Raw genomic sequence first — 16,557 nt, 5'->3', positions numbered from 1 at the left:
TTTTGAAAGAAAAGGGATAGAAGTCCAGTGGGGAGAAATCATCGACAGAGATACCACCCTAGGATCGTCCCCTGGGAGTTGCACTGCCGGCTCCGGTGTTGGTGCCTGTCTCAGTCCCAGTGCTTGCCCCAGGTTCTGGCTTGTCGCTTGTTTCTGCCCCAGTTTCCATCCCAGGCAAGAGTCCGCTGTTCGCAGCGGCAGCCCAGCCGGTTTCTCCCCCCCCCCCATCGCTGTTCGCAGCGGCGGCTCAGTCGGTACCCGGCCCCCACCCCGGTCCCTCTCGCTATTTTCCCGCAATGGCTTTTTCAACCTCATTCCCGGTATTTGTTTGTTAGTTTGTTTTAGCAGCGCTGAGCGTTGCCGCCACTGCCTTACTTTTTGTTGGAATCGGCGAGTACAGTAGCCATGAGCCACGTGGGGGGGTGACCGCGTGGTGGCTTAGCCGACCCTGGAAAAGCCCCCCAGCTGCAGCAGCGGCGGCCGGTTTCCCTCCCCTCCCCAGCCGCGGTGGTGAGTCCCCCTCCGCTTGCAGAGCGGGGGGGGGGGGCGGCTGGTTCCTTCACCCTTTCCTCCCAGCGGCGGCGGCGGGTTCCCCCTCACCCCCCTCCCGTTCGCGGCGGCGGCGGGGCAGCGGGCTCCCCCTCCCCCCTTCCCCTTCCCGGCGGCGGTTCCTCCGCTGTTGGCGTGTGGCGGGCTGGTCCGGTCCCTAGCTGCCTCAGTAGCGATTCCAGCTCCGGTGGTGCTGGGCGACTGCCGGAGGCAGCTGGAGCCGCCAGCATGGGCCATGCAGGAGAGCGCGGCTACATGGAGGAGACCGGAAATTGCTTCCCCTTCGGGAATTCCGGTGGCAGACCCCGCCCATGCCACGTCCTTGGAGGACCAAAAAAATCAGTGGTCAGTCCTCCAGAGCTCCCCACTTCCTGTTGGGGAAGCCGTTCCCTTGGAAACCGCAGTCAATGCAGATCTTCTCAGGAAGAAAGGGAGTGGGCAGAGAGGGACGGTGGGCCGAGCGCCTCTCCTGCCGGGAGTAGGAGGACGAGCGAGGCTCTCGTCCCCAGTGGCGGCGGCGGAGAGGGGCGGCCGCCGCATTCCTGCACAGCCGTGCCATGGCAGAAGGCTGCCCGGTGGAGGCGGCGGCGCCGAGCCGCGCGTGGGACACGCTGCTCCCTGCCCGCCCCTCCTCCAGCTCGTTTATCAGCGCCCACTGCAGCTGCCCTTTTCCTTATGACCGAGTGACTCGGGTCATAGAAGTTTTAAAGATTTTTTCAGTGTTTCTCATGCGCTAGCCTTCAGTTTCTCTCAAATCGGTAGCCTGTAAACTCAGACAGTGTGCACACGTGTTCTGGGATGTTTTAGGAAGGACTTGTGGTTTTTTTTGAGAGGAAAGGAGACAGTGTCTGAAGCTGTGTTTTTTAAATGACTGCTGCTTGATGTGCTAACATTTTTCAAGCGTTTTTCACTTGGTGAGAGAGAGCTTGGCCATGTGAAGTCAGTGTTTAGTGCTTTTTAAGTGTCTCTTCTACAGTTGATGAATGGATGTGGAAGGAGGAGGAGTGAAGAAAGGGAAGTATTAGTGTTCACTGGATTATTTGCTTAGTCTATGCTATAAAATGAGATGTGTAGAAAATATTTTGGAAGATGCAGACAGGAGGAAGAGTTAGAATTTATGGAAGGTGCAATAGCAAGAAGAATTTGTTTGGTAGATATCTCAGGAAGGCATAGTGTAAGTAAAGATGCAGTGGAGTGGTGGGAGCAAGAAAAGAGTTTTGCCTGTCATCAGGGATGCGGTGATATAGAGAGATACCAGAATTTAGATAAGAGATGTTTTGTTAGTCCCAGGAACAAGGAGTAATTTATTGGGACGAGACTTCCAAATAAAATTAGGAATAGGAGTTATACCAGAAAATGGGAAGATGACAGCTAAAATATTGAAATTAGAACAGGAGGATGAAAAGAAAATTAAGAAGGAGGTATGGGCTGCTGAAGGAAATAGGGGAGGATTGAATATTGATCCCATTAAAGTTACAATTGAAAGAGAAGATTGTCCCATACGGTGCGTCAGTATCCTATCTCATTAGAAGGACGGGAAGGTTTGAAGCCGGTAATAGAAGGACTGATAAGGGATGGTACACTAAAACCCTGTATGTCTCCTCATAATACCCCCATTCTTCCAGTAAAAAAGTCTGATGGAAGTTACAGGCTGGTACAACATTTAAGGGAGGTAAACTAATTGTGTGCACGCCTCATGCAGTTCGAAATGTGTTAAACCAAAAGGCTGAAAAATGGTTGACAGACTCTCGGATGCTAAAATATGAGGCGATCTTGATAGACAGTGATGATTTGACATTAGAAGTAAATAAAAGCCTGAACCCAGCTCAATTTTTATATGGGGAACCAACAGATAACTTAATACATGATTGTCTAGAAATTATCCAATACCAGACAAAGATTCGAGAAGACCTTGAGGACCAGGCCCTTCTAGGAGAAATAATTTATGTGGATGGATCCTCCAGATGCCTACAAGGGAAAAGAATGTCAGGATATGCAGTAATTGATGGGAAGAACATGCAAACTATTGAAAAAGGGAAATTACCTTCAAACTGGTCAGCTCAAACCTGTGAATTATATGCTCTAAAAAGGGCACTGGAACACTTAGCACGTAAAAGGGGTACAATTTATACTGACAGCATGTATTGTTTTAGAGTGGTACATACCTTTAGAAAAATTTGGGAAGAAAGAGGTTTGCTGAATTCAAGAGGAAAAGGATTAGTACATGAGGGGCTCATTTTAGAAGTCCTAGAAGCATTAAAATTACCTGAAGAGATAGCTGTAGTACATATTAGAGGTCACCAAAAGGGAGTAACTCCAGAAGTAAGGGGAAATAATTTGGCAGATCAGGAAGCAAAGGATGCAGCAGAGAATGGAGTAGAAAAAGTAATGTTGGTATTAACTACCAATGAGGAGATGTTGGAAATTCCAAAATTTAGTGAAACAGAGGAAAAAGAATTGAAAGAGATAGGAGGTGAACCAGATGAATCAAAGAAATGGAAACTTCTTGATAGAAGGCAATTACTTAATAAAGTACTTACTAGAAAAATATTAGAAGACATGCATCAGAAAACTCACTGAGGTACCCAAGCTTTGTGTGATTATTTCTTAAGGAACTATGGGTGCATTGGGATTTATGGGGTAGCAAAAAGGGTAACTGAAAGATGTATAACTTGTCAAAAGATAAAATAAAAAGATAATGAAGAGAACTACACTGGAAGGTAAGGAATTAGCCCTTAGACCATTTCAAAGTATCCAAGTAGATTTTACAGAACTTCCTCAAGTTCAACGATGGAAATATATATTAGTAATAACAGACCATTTAACTCATTGGGTGGAGGCAGTTCCCACTGCCAAGGCTACTGCTAATGTGGTAAGTAAAACCCTTTTGAAAAAAAAAAATTAGTCCAAGATATAGAATGGTTAATAAGAAAGACTTGGGCAGAGGAACACATTTTATGCCAAAAAGTGTTACAACAATTAATTCAAAGCTTTGGGGACCCCAGGCCCAGCAGCTCTGGCTCTGTAAGAAAACCCTAGCAGAAGCGAATGAATGTCTTTGTCCCCAAGAGGGAAATCCCAGAAGCCCCAGGGTGTCCTTGGGGAAGTGTTCCTGAGTTCTGCTTCTGTTTATTATTAATGCTAAGGTTGGTGTTGTTTGTTAACCTGTGTATACACACCAGAAAGGAACTATTATTATAGTCCCATATCTTCACCTGAGAGCTCCCTAATTTTCAAAATTACAATAATTCAGAGGGAGAGAGTTGGAATTCTTCATTCCAAGGGTGGCTCCAGCCTTCCCTGGCAGACACCTGTCTTTCAGACAAAGACAGGACCATTTTTTTGTTATCATTTAGAACTTAGTTATAATATACTTATAACCGCATTTTAACATTGTGCAGCTTGTATTCCAAGATTTTGTTAAAACCTATGATCAATTTAATATGCTGCCATTTCTGTTGGCTATATGGTGCACACACAGATCGATTATGTTGTGCCAAAATATTATTCAAAGGAATTATAAATTGCACCATATCAAAACTGTTGTGATTAATATCTCTAACTCCAAAATGAGAAGGTCCTTTTCAGGTATTGCTGGCACTGAGGCTGCGATCTGGACCAGGGAACGAGGGTGGATCCATGCCAGCAGAATCAAAGGACCTGTGGAAAAGCCTAAGGAGTGGACAATATCATCGGAACCGGGTGATACGAAATTAACCCTAAAACGGGAATGAGAGGTGATGAACTGGGGAGATCCACATGATCCAGGAAACATACACAGGATCACACCAGACCGGGAAGCTAGACCGAGTTTGCACCAGTGGTTTCAAATACCACCTGGGAAAACTTTGAGACACCTCCGGTACCCTCCCTGGGGAGGAATACTTCCACCACAGACAGGAGGATCGGGATTGTTTCGGACAGAAAACCCCTGTGTTTTTGCCTTAGCCTGTGATTTATATAAAGAGGAGGGTGAATTACAACCTCATACATTGCCAAGCCAAATACCCTGTTTGATTCACCCAAATGCTGGACATGCTGGTTGGTATAAATGTAAGTGTTTGAGCTGTGGGAAAAATTGGTACTGTAGTTCACACAAACGACGCTCTCGTTGCATGAAGTGTAGAGTGTCACCTGAGCCCCCTATCCAAGAAGAATTTGAAACAACTAAAATAATAACTTTGATGTGTGGATGGGAATTATTAGTGCCTGTTGAACGAGAGGTGGCTGAGGAAAAGTGGGAGACCACGGTTAAGGAGTGTCAAGAACGATTTGCCTGGAAATTACCTAAGAGAAAGTGACAATAGAGGAGAGGGCAAGACCAGATTGGCCTCTATAATCGCCACCGAGAAGATCACATACACCTGCTGTGGGTTTGCAACCCCATAGGCATGGGAGGTGGGAGTATAAGCCATACTGGACCTCTCCTGGTTCTGTCACTCATTTTCTGGCTCTTCCCTTTTGGGATGCCGACCAGGCCATGCTACAGGTGTTACCAAAAACTGTATATGGAAAAGACACCGAGGCTCCTTCTTTGTTTCTCACACTCATATCAACAGTCACTGTTATAACCCTTCCAGATTAGGAAACTGCATGTACAATTGGAAAAGTATTGGACTGCAGAAAATTTAAGGGGAAGTGAATGTGCAAAAGGGGGCAAATGGATGTGTTTCACCCACATTACTGGGAGTAAAGCAAAGAATTTGGTAAAAGAACAATTGATAGATAAAAAAAATTAGGCCAACACCACCACCTAAACCTGTACCAATTTCACTTGACGGTTTGTATAAGAAATTGGAACAACAATTAGAGAAAGAAATAGATATTTCACGGATGGGTAAAAATCTGTTTGTGGAATTGGGAGAAAGAATAAGTAAGGAACTTAACGTAACCAGTTGTTGGGTCTGTGGAGGGGCTTTGATGTCAGAAGAATGGCCATGGAAAGGCAGCAGCTTAGGCCCAATCGAGCTCCTTAAGTGGAACCAAACAAGTATAAGGGGAGAAAATCGGCCAGGAGGATGGATTTTAAGTTCAGTGGTCATAGGGGAGGAATGTCTTTGGTGTGAAGGAAAAAGTTCCTCCATGAAGTAGGAAAAACCCCCTGTAAAAGATACAAGGTTAGTAATAGAACCTCTGTATGGTGGATCCCAGAAGAACCTACCATGTACTGGACCCAGGAAAAAAAAAAAAAAAAAAAAAAAAAAGGAAATTGTGAATATAATAATAAAATCAGGCTTTTTCAATGTAATGGTACAGGAAAAAAATCCTTATGTTGGCATCCCAGAAATTTCTAAATTTTGGGAGAATATGAATGAGCAAAAATTAGACTATTGGAAAGCTCCAGACGGTTTGTTCTGGATATGTAAGAAGAGGGCGTATCCAAAACTCCCTCCCAAGTGGAAAGGGAGCTGTACTCTGGGTGTCATACAACCAGGATTTTTTCTTTTGCCCGGACCTGAAGGGGATCACTTAGGGATACCAGTTTATGAGGATCTAAAAAGAAGCAAGAGAGATGTAATTGGAGGATTCCAAAAATGGGGAGATGATGAGTAGCCCCCTGCACGCATACTGGAAACATACGGACCAGCCACCTGGGCACAAGATGGGAGTTGGGGATATCAAACTCCCATTTATATGTTAAATCGTATCATAAGGCTTCAGGCAGTCGTAGAGATAATAACAAACAAAACTGGTAAGGCAATAAAATTAATATCCAGGCAACAAACTCAAATCAGAGCCGCTGTGTACCAAAATAAGTTAGCACTAGATTACCTGTTAGCTAAAGAAGGGGGCGTTTGTAGAAAATTCAATACATCAGATTGTTGTTTAAAAATAGATGATAATGGAGAAGCTGTCCTGGATATAGTCAATGATATTAGAAAAATCGCCCATGTACCAGTTCAGAAGTAAGAATCCATGTTAAGTACCAGCTGGTAAGATAATGTACTAGAAATAGAATGGTGGAAGAAACTAGGTTTTTTCCTCTTATGTGCCACAGCTGGTTTAATATTCCTCCCTTGTTTGATCCCTTGTTTCATTCGTGTAGTTCAAGGAATGCAATTAGTGACCATGGATCAAAGGATGGATACAACAAAAACGGTGCAAAGGATTATGGTATTAAAGAAACAAGATAGAGTAGAAGATCCCCTCCAGGAAGCTAGACTGATTTATGAAGAAAATGAATGTAGAATGGATGCAGAAAAGCAGTAAACACTGCTCGAGCCAAAATTATTATAAAAAGTAAGAGGGGGGATTGTGAAAAAGGCTTGTTGTGTGTGTGGCTCTATGCAGATATTTACTATATACAATAATGCTAGGTAGAAAAGTTATGCTGTATTGACATTTGAATAATATAGTAAATGTAATTTTTAGCATTAAGTTTTAGTAATAAAAGAATTGTGTGTAAGATATTTTCTTTAGCTCAAGAAGGAAAAAAAAAAAGGAGAGGCCCAGAGGTGTTTCTCAACAGAGATAACAGTTACAACAAGAAGAAGAGAACCCCCCCTTAGGACTTTCAGAAGACAAGAGGCATATCTCCCTGCATCCACAGAAGCCACCTGGTCAAACCAGACTGAATCCACAAGGGCCACCTGATCGAGCCAGACACCTGGACGCCAAAGATTAGAAGAGGGACTCTGGGCAAACGGGTCTGTCTTAAGATAAAGATTGCACAATCGTGAAATTTTGGTCTTCAGAAAGGGGACATTCCTCCCAAAGAGGGCCCTTCTCCTTCTCAGCCTTTGTCTGGGAGGGAGGGGGGACGGTAGACCCGGGCTACCTACTTTGCTCTTATTTGCCTCATTATTTGTCCTGTCTCTGAAAACTTTTTAAACTTTTATTATTGTATTAATTTCTTTTGTAACCAATTTTTATTCTTTATTAAATTTTCATAAATTTCAAAAAGTGAGTTATTGGCATTTATCACAAGTAGCACAAAAAAACCCCCATAAAACCCACAAGGCTTTGTCATTCAAGTATTGCACAGGCACCATGCACCCTTCTGTTACATTCTTTGTTAGAGGACCAGAACCAGGTGACAGGGAATAAACCCAGCTGTCCTGGGCTGATGAAACAAAGGTACTCACCCCACAAACACCTCACAGGGACATCAGGTATAAAAGCATCTTTCATTCCCATTCTTGCCTAAGTGCTGGCCAGTTGTTAGCCAAAAGCCCACATCCCTGCAGGATGCTCAGCAACACCTGGAACACGCTGCCACAGACTCCTTTCAGCTCCAGGCAATGGATCAAGGCACTAAATGATCAAGGCACTAAAGGGATGGGACTGGAAGGTAAAAGGGGAGGGCAGCTACAAATGTGCTCGCTCCAGCCTTGTCACAAGCAAAGGTAACTTGTTCCCTGCCACGGGCTCTCACTGCCTGACTCTGCCTGCTGGACACCCAGAGTGAAGTCAAGCACACAAGCACTCACACAGCAAGTGGGATGGTTCTTGTGTCAGCAGCAACCTGGAGACCTCTGCACACAGGTGCAGGGGCTTGGCCATGGCTGGGGCTGTGTTTGTCTAAGCAGCTCTGATAGTCCTGGCAAGCCTCAGATCAACACTGCAGAAGAGGGTTCAGGCACAGCTGAAAGAGACAATTAGTGCAAAAGGAGACACCTTGTTCCAGGGAAATGTACATTTATTGTGTGATGGCACCTGTGCTGCCCAGACATCTCCTCCTTAGGGACAGCAGAACCTGCCACAGAACAGAATGCTGCTGGATTTGTTGTGCCGGATGAAGAAGAGGAAGGGACGATCAGCAGTGAATTCTGGAACTATCATGGCACAGCGCATCATCATCACTGCAGCTGTGGCAGCAGCTGCTTCAGTGCCTTCTTCATTGACTTCCACAAAGGACTTGTGAACCACTTCAGACAGCACCAGCTCGTTGCCAGTTGAAATTCCTGAGAAGTCTGCCTTCCCCAAGTCAAAGGCATCAGGCATTCCCATGCTGCTCAGAAGGGGTTTCAGATCATAGTTTTCTTCTAGTTTAAATCTGGGTAAAGACACCCTCACCTTTGTAGAGTCCATCATTTCAGGATTGATCCAATCTATTAACTTCTCATAGGTAAGTTCTCTTTCCAGCTGAAGAAAAATTCCAAATTGACTTAATTACAATGTGAATTGAGTTACTGTTACACAAGCAAAAGACCTGATTATGGGGTTTTGTTTACAGAGTGCATAAGGCAAATATTTTTTAACCTGGTTAGTGTGTCTCAAGCCAGAACTGTAAGTTATATCTGTCACTAGAGAATACTATCCCTGCCAAGATCATTACCAAATGTTTCTTTGGTAGGTACAATAGGGATAAATTCCGTCCATGTAAAGTTTCTTCTACAGCTTCTACAGAACCTGTTAAATTGTACATGTTTTTGGGTTTTTTTAAGTTTTACTTATTGGAAAGAAAGGAACAGAAGAATAGCTAACAAGAGCACAAAGAAACCAAACCCCGTTCTTCTGGCACATTACAGAAGATTCATCCTTCATGTCAGTCAACAGGATCATGAGTACAGTGGCCCTTTGCAGTCTTAGAAAACTTTATTAATAAACTCCTTGTCCACAGTGTCAAGGAGCCCAAACTTGTGTCCCACCCTCACCACAAAAGACATCCTGCCCTTGCCTCTGAGCCTCTTTCCAGGCACTGAGCCACACACCACCTGCCAGCTCTCACCTCACAAGATCTACAGGACAAGGCACAGGACGGCACAAGAGCCCACCCAAAGGCCCCTCTCCACATTCCAGCATCACCACTCTGCCTTCACCACAACCACAGCTGACCTCTGCTCCTCACCAGCCCTTCTTCCACAGCCTCTGCCTAGGGGAGCAGCACACAGCCTGAGCAGCACTGACATAGCAGGGACAGTCACTCTGGGGACAAGGAGCAGAGGGACAGTTCTGCTGGCCTTGAGCACCAGGGACACAGGTACTCTGGGACTGAACTGCAGGTCTCTGTGCAATATCAGCCTTTCTTCCCTGGAAGGTTCAGGCTGTCTTTGCACTCAGCTCAACAACTTACTCTTTCCAAGCCTGTGGATCCATCCTGGATTGCATCAGGGAGCAGGATGATCATGCTCACTTCATTACCCACATAGGGGAGCTCAAGGATTTTGGTCTGCAGCTCCCCAATGTACGTCATGTTAAAATTCGCCTCCTTGAACATCATCTGCACAGGTCTGGTCTCGTTCTACAAATCAAGAGATGGCAACAGTCAGTGCTGAACCCCTCTGCTGGTCTCAAACTACGAAGCAGGCAGTGAGTTACTCAGGGCCTTTTAGGATCTGACCAAAGAGAACTGATCACACACCACAGAGCACAGACACCACACTGTTCCTTGTAAATAACTAAAAATCCTGAGATTTAATTTTTACTTACTAATGTAGAAATGTCTGTGAGGATTCCTTTAAGGCAAATATGTGTCCTTACTCTTTTGTTCACTTAAGAACTAGTGACAAATACTAAAGTGAGCTAGTAATAAGCAGGGGCATTGTTCTTTGCTATAAATTAATAAGTCATTTCAATGTATGTATTATTAGTCCATGTGGCTCCAAGCGCTATAACAAGACTTAAAATATTTTAAAATGTATATACTAAAACTACCAAGAAACTTAGAGTATTATTTTGAACTCTTAAAAGTCACAAATATAATAAGAAGTGGAGAGATTTTATTCTCATTTTCAATCTCTGCTATCTTATTCCAATTCCATGTAGAGCATTAGCTACTACGACTTACATCATTATTTTCCTTCTTCTCAGTTTCATTGCTTTCTGCGTTCCCTTCATGAGATGGCCACAGAAGTAGCTTTTTGGTATTAAAGTAATTCCCATTGGAATATTGCCCAGAGAGAACATGGCAGAAATTATTTTGCAGCAGCAATGACACATAAAAAGGATTGATAACCAAAAGAAAAGTCATACAGCAATAGAAAATCATCCAGTCAGTCATAAGAAGGGAAAGAGTGATAGAAATAATTTCACAGGATATTGGAAAGGTTTCTAAGGTGTCAAAGTAACTATTTGTTACTGAGCAGGATGCAAAATTACTAGCTTAAGATTTCAGCTTATACCTCGGATTTCCAATTGTTCACTAAGGACAAGGAGTCAGGAACGGAGCAAGTACAGCAGTCTCTGAAGTGCTCTTGTACAGAGTATAGGGTGAGCAGCAACACTACCTTATTTAAAATGCTAGTGGCACTTTAAAGCATTCTTGGATTCATTTCATCACTGCGGGGAGGGACAATTTCCAATGAGGGTCATGGCCTGCCCATGCCAGTGCCCAAGTCCTCCTCAAGAGCACTGATCTCCTTCTAAAAACAAGACTGCAGAGCACACAGTTCTCCAAAGGAGATTTCTTTTCCATTGCTTTTAGATAGACTAAGGGGCAGATATGCAGCAGGGGAGCTCTGACTGAAGAAGACTTAAATTCACAAGCTTGCACACCTGTCCTTGTGCTATAGGAAATGTTCTAGGAATTATGTGAAAGTTCAGAGAAAGTCAGCAAAGAGGGAGTTCATATGAAAGAGACAGCGCATAAGGAATCTCATACAGCCCAGCCAAGGCAACCCTGCTCGAAAGATTTAATTTCTCCTTAAAGGTGGGAATTTCAGACAACATCCACCCAACAGCGTATTGTCAGCATTTTAGCTCATCATACCTTGTTAATGTGGAATGGCCTTTCTCTGGTACTCTGTTTGTTGAACTGCTCTTCCCAGTTGCCCTTGAAATAGATGGCATTGACCAACACAAGTCTGGTCAGGGAATTGAGAATTCCCTCTGCCAACAGGTTCTGAATTTTACCTTGATGATATAAAGGAAAAACCCACATTATTTCATAGGTTGGCATGGATCAAATGATTATCCAAGACAGTATCTGCTCTGCATTTAATACACAAAAGAGAAGAGAATTAGGCACCAGACACAGCAACAGATCTAAATTTCAGTTGTTTGAAATCACAATCCTCCATCCTGAAGTAGCTCTTTACCCAAACCATGGCTGCCATTACACACAAGTGGGCACTTGGCAAAGCACTCACCTTCAGTCCTTTCCTCTACCCAGCCATTGATTTGTTTCCTGGAATCCTCCCAGGCATGCAGGAAGTCCATCTGCTCTAGGCCAGCATGGTAGGATTTCTGACTCGACTCTATGAAAGACTAACAGGGACATTCACAACACATTTTCAGCAAGGGATTCACTCTCATTCAGACACAGCTGATCCTGGCATTCCCCAAGGAAATCATCCAGCTTTCCTTCCCCAGCTTCATACAGGGCCATTAAAGTTCTGGCTGACAAAATCCTCCTAGGATTTATACCACTTCAATGAACTAGGAATTGTTATTAAATCAAATGGCTTATGTACTCTACTACCAACTTCTATATAAATGCATTGAAAATGATACGGCTAATTTTTTTCTTGTTTTTATTTTGTGCTTCTGGGACACGACATATCACTTGAAAAGTTTGTTTATGAGACTTTTGATAAAAGACATAACCACCATTTGTCCCACAACCAAATATATGAATGAACAACAGAACCCTCAACTGTAGAGACTAATGGATTTTACCCTGCTTTGCCATATTGAGATCATGGGTTATTTAAAAGGAGATTCTCTACCAAGTTCAGACACCGGGCTCTGGTAGAATCTATTGCACTCCTGGCTCTCAGCCCAGAAAGTTTAGAAGGCAAACCCCAAAGCCTGCCTTGACCTCCAGAGGAAAGAGGCACCAAGTACATTATACAAAGAATGATAACAAATTTAATGGCTACTTACTGCAAGAAACTCAAAGGTCTTTTCTCCATAGAGCCGGTTTGCAGTTCTCAGGATGTATTTGGTGTTTGGATCATTAATCTCAGAGAGAAGGGATTGATACCCATTGTGAGCATCCTGGGCATTCTTCAGAGAGAGCACCTGCACAAAGACAACATCTTCAGTGCTTGTAGAAGTCATAAATTCAGGAGTAGCATAATCACAAGTCCTGACTTTCCTTCCATTGAGCCAAGCGCTACAGGAATGGCTCAAGTGGGAAGGGACCTGTGCGGCCAATCTGCTACCAAGCCCTGCCCAAAGAGGGACATCTACAGCCCATAGTCCAGGACTGTGTCCAGATAGATTTAAGTATCTCCAACTATGGCAACAACATAAGTTTTTGAGAAATTTTTGTTAATAGAAAATGCAAGAAAAAAAATATAATTTTTTACTCTTCACTGCTTTGCAGAAAAAGCCAAACATCAGAACCAAAATGTCTGATTCTGCACTTAATATTGTCAGGTTATATGTAAAATACACGGCAAGTACTGTCTGCTACCTGAGCAAGTTTAAAACAAAAAAGTGTAAACCATGCTAACAGTTTGACATTCAGTCACTGTGGATTTCTTTTTTTATGTGTCTGGCTACATTTTGAAAACGTACATTGTCTGATATTAAGCCCCATCAAGGAAGCAGAAGATGCTATTTTCTGCAGCTAGAGATTGAGCAAGCCAACTAAAACCAAAAAAAAACCAAACCAAACCAAACCAAACAAACAAATTAAAAAAAAAGCGAAGCACATACCACTCAATTGCATATTAAAGAAGATCAAAAACTACAAAAAACTACAAAAAAACCCAAGACAACAAAACCCAGGAAACTCTTCACTTCATAATGAAGCAATCTGCCCCTTCAAAAACAAGGAAAACTGATTCTGTTTGCACACACACACCAGAGGAACAGCTCTGCTCTCTCACACCACAGTGACAATCACAGGTTAGCACAAGTGCATGTCACAGACTGTAAGACACATCTGTGCCTCAGACGATCCCAGCACAAGCCACCCATTTTCACTTTATTTTGACCTACCTTACTTATTTGGGCTTCAGTGCTACCTCTGGAACCCAGCAAAACCATAGACAAAGCAGAAGAAATACTAAATGGTGAAAAGAACACATTCTTCCCACTTCTCTCCTCACACAGCTTTCTGAACAGGTCCACAGCAAAAGTGGTGTTTGCTGCACAGAGGCTTTCCATGCTTCCGAGCCTGGGACATGAAACACAGAACAAGAATGGATCACATTTATTTGAATACAAAACAGCTGTTTCGTCTTTTAAACTTCCCAGTGTAAACTAGGCAGCAAAGGCTGAGAAATTATCAGCTCAGTGGAGACAGATTTGGTGCCACAAGCACCTGAGATCCCATACTACACATTTGAGACATTTCACCAGTTTAGAGTCTGGCACTGGATTTCAATCCCGTGTCACACAGTGTGACATCTTTGGAGCTGATCAGCACAACAGCACAGGAGAATTCTGTTCAGGACTTCCTGAAAGCAAGCTCTCTTGACTTCACACAGAAAATAATTTGCCTTTATGGGACCACCAGAGCCAAAGTTAGACCTCAGAACGGTGGAATTACACACTCTTACCTTCTCTAAGTCAACAGACCTTCAGTGCTGCCTGCAGCTTCCTTCTGCGTCTGCACGCTGGGTTTTAAACCTGCCAGCCAGGCTGGGAGAAGTCAGCAGAATGACTTGGCCTACAAGATAAAACAAGGAAAGAAAAAAATTTATGTTGCCTGCATGACAGGTGACTGCAATTTCCTGCTGTATGACAAAGAAACAAAATCAAAGTCCATTTTAGTTCCATTTTATTGCCTGCAACACGGCAACAACGCACGCAATCATAAACTCAGTGCCTGTCACACTCTGTAGACATGTACTATAGGTAGTGAATCTGAGATTAAACACCACACCTATTAAATGAGCAATAAGTACTAGAGCACTGAGTTAACCACAGATAAGTATCATAAGTCATCATAAGATAAATGGTGACAGTTTTTACTATCTCTGCGTTTTGTTCTTCCCTTTAGGCTGGGCCTAGTGTTGACATGTTGCTACCAAATACAAAACCACCACCTAATTCATACTACTGATTCATTATCTTAGACAGAAAGTTGAAAAGAGCAAGTTTCCACATGCATACTTTTCCACCCAAGAAAATTCCTTGCTAGTAGCTTTACTATAAACAGTAGCAATTTTATCCTATTTCTCTTCTCCCATAACTTAAAAAAAATACAACCAAAAAACAAGCATGCTTACATGGAAACAATCCTCCAATTGTGTCCGAATGAGTAATTTATGCACTGCACAGCATAAAGAGGAGACACATGGAGTTCACATTGGTTACAATGAGGACCAGAATTTTCCTACAGTCCCAATACCTGCAGATTGCTAGCAGTAAGGTTTTTTTTTGACCTTCGGGTCAAAACACACAGGAATAGCAACACCAGCAGGCAGTTATTTTCTAGAAAGTGTTTGTAGGGCTTCCACAACAGGCAAGAATTTGCAGAAAAAAGGACACAACTAACACTATTTGCCTGAAAATCAGGGGCATTTAACCAAATCATAAATAATATTCAACAGCAGGGACACAAGGCTAGGAGTTACATCTGCACATTCAGCTATGTTTTCTCTGCAGCTCAGGAGTAGCAACATGACTACGGACACCCGTCTCATCAGAGGCAATGCACAATTTGGAATCACAGTTTCGGAGACAAAGCACAGTGACCGCAATTTAAGGAACGAAAATCCTCATGATACCAGTGTGTATTTATCAGTCAACTGTAAACTGCTGCAAAGCCCTCAGTGGTCAACTCATTCCTCTCTCTGCTCTCGCCATGCTCTGAAGGTCAGCAGTGAGACACTTGCACGGGAGGGTTCGTGTTCCTGCCACTCTGAATTTGAAGTGTATATTCTCAGCAGTTGACACCTATGCTTCAGGACAGTCTTTATGGACCGAAAGGCTGCATGTGGATCAATCAGCACACAATCACTGCAGGGCCTCACCATGGGGAAACCACAGCAGGGTGCGGCTCTCCTGCAGCCTGTGGCCCAAGAGATATTTCCCACCAAAACTACAACGTGGATCAGTGTCCAGCAAATAAGGACATTTCCTCATGTTGTGTCAGCTACATCAGAGCTGACTTTTTCAAACTCAACCAGAGGGAACTCAGGGCAATGAGCACCAGGCCATGTCCATCTCCACAGACAAAGCTCTGTCTGTGACACAGATACCCCTTTTCCCACCCGCTGAATCAAAGCAGGCTGCCTTGAGAAAAGGCTTCATTTAGGATTTGGAGAGTTGGGAGTGGTGCTAAAACATCTGCAGGGCGAGACCACGGACAGCTCCTGCTGATGGCTCTTGGCACCGCAGCTCTCCCTGGACGTTCCCTAAGCACCGCTCCCTCTTGGCAGCTGCAGCCTCGGCGGTGCGGCTGGGGCGCTTCCTACGGGAGCGCCGGGAGCACCGCCGGGCTGGGACGCCTCCCGGGGGCCAAACCCAAGGCGGGGGCGGAAGATGAACTCTTCGCTCCAGGGAGGGCCAAACCTTTGGCTTTTTGTGCCTCGGCTTGCTGGGACAGTGTCAGACTGCTGCCTGCCCCTCCCCGCGCCTGCGGAGGCGCAGGGGTCAGGAGGCGGGCAGCAGCAGGACCAACCCTGCACGCTGGCGCTGCTCCCGGCGCTCCCACAAGAAGCGCTCCAGCCGCACCGCCGCGGCTCCAGTTGCCAAGGAGCGGCGGCGCTTAGGGAATGTCACGGAAGAGGGAAGAAAATAAAAAAGAAAGACAAAACACAGTAAAAGCAACGCAATTCACCTCTACTCATAAAAAAAAAAAAAAAAGAAAGAAAAAAAAAAAACCAAAAACAAAACCCCACCACGCAAACCAAGAAAACCCTAAAAATCACAGGCACCTCCCGTAGAAAACGTTCAGGACAACACAGCAGCAGCAACAGCAGCGCGGCCCTGGCACTCACCCCGCCGGCCGCCGCGCTCCCAGCTCCCGGAAGCGCAGCCGAGCGGAGGGAAAGGACGGAGCCCGGCCCCTCGCAGCTCTGGCCAGAGGCGGAGGCGCTGCACCCTTGCCCGCCGGGAACGGGCCGGCCTCAGCCCCTCCCGGTAAAATGGCGGCCCCCGCCTCAGGGAGTCCTGGCAGCCGCCTCTCCTCTCCCTTGCAGCTCGGCCGGCCACGGCCCGTGTTCC

The 16,557-nt window shown here is 44.6% G+C and overlaps 2 protein-coding genes across 4 annotated transcripts in view; both read right to left on the bottom strand.

The window, feature by feature from the left end:
- Positions 1 to 16,376, bottom strand: part of LOC134552424 (serpin B6-like) — a 25,877-nt gene extending 9,501 nt beyond the window's left edge. Inside the window, exons 1-2 of one of the 2 annotated variants that reach the window (XM_063401123.1) lie at positions 16,332 to 16,376; positions 13,963 to 14,053 (exon numbers count right to left, since the gene is read on the bottom strand). The gene's annotated coding sequence lies outside the window, so the exon portion shown is untranslated. Of the gene's footprint in view, positions 1 to 13,943; positions 14,054 to 16,331 lie in introns of both variants that reach the window. The other variant, XM_063401102.1, reaches the window with a different exon arrangement.
- LOC134552472 (serpin B6-like) lies at positions 8,168 to 16,379 on the bottom strand. Of its 2 annotated transcripts, none has more exons than XM_063401169.1 (8): positions 16,332 to 16,379; positions 13,963 to 14,053; positions 13,381 to 13,558; positions 12,316 to 12,453; positions 11,580 to 11,697; positions 11,201 to 11,343; positions 9,566 to 9,733; positions 8,168 to 8,634 (listed from the first exon to the last, which is right to left on the bottom strand). In XM_063401169.1, the coding sequence occupies exons 3-8, from the start codon at positions 13,546 to 13,548 to the stop codon at positions 8,230 to 8,232; spliced, it is 1,140 nt and encodes a 379-aa protein (XP_063257239.1). In that variant the 5' UTR covers positions 13,549 to 13,558; positions 13,963 to 14,053; positions 16,332 to 16,379; the 3' UTR covers positions 8,168 to 8,229. The 2 variants fall into 2 exon arrangements, with proteins under 2 accessions (XP_063257239.1, XP_063257232.1); XM_063401162.1 differs by having other exon boundaries at positions 13,944 to 14,053; positions 16,332 to 16,362.
- Positions 16,380 to 16,557: the final 178 nt, after the last annotated feature.

Source organism: Prinia subflava, chromosome 1 (assembly GCF_021018805.1).
Source record: "Prinia subflava isolate CZ2003 ecotype Zambia chromosome 1, Cam_Psub_1.2, whole genome shotgun sequence".
NCBI classification, from domain to species: Eukaryota; Metazoa; Chordata; class Aves; order Passeriformes; family Cisticolidae; genus Prinia; species Prinia subflava.
This window is presented reverse-complemented; position numbering and strand designations above follow the sequence as displayed.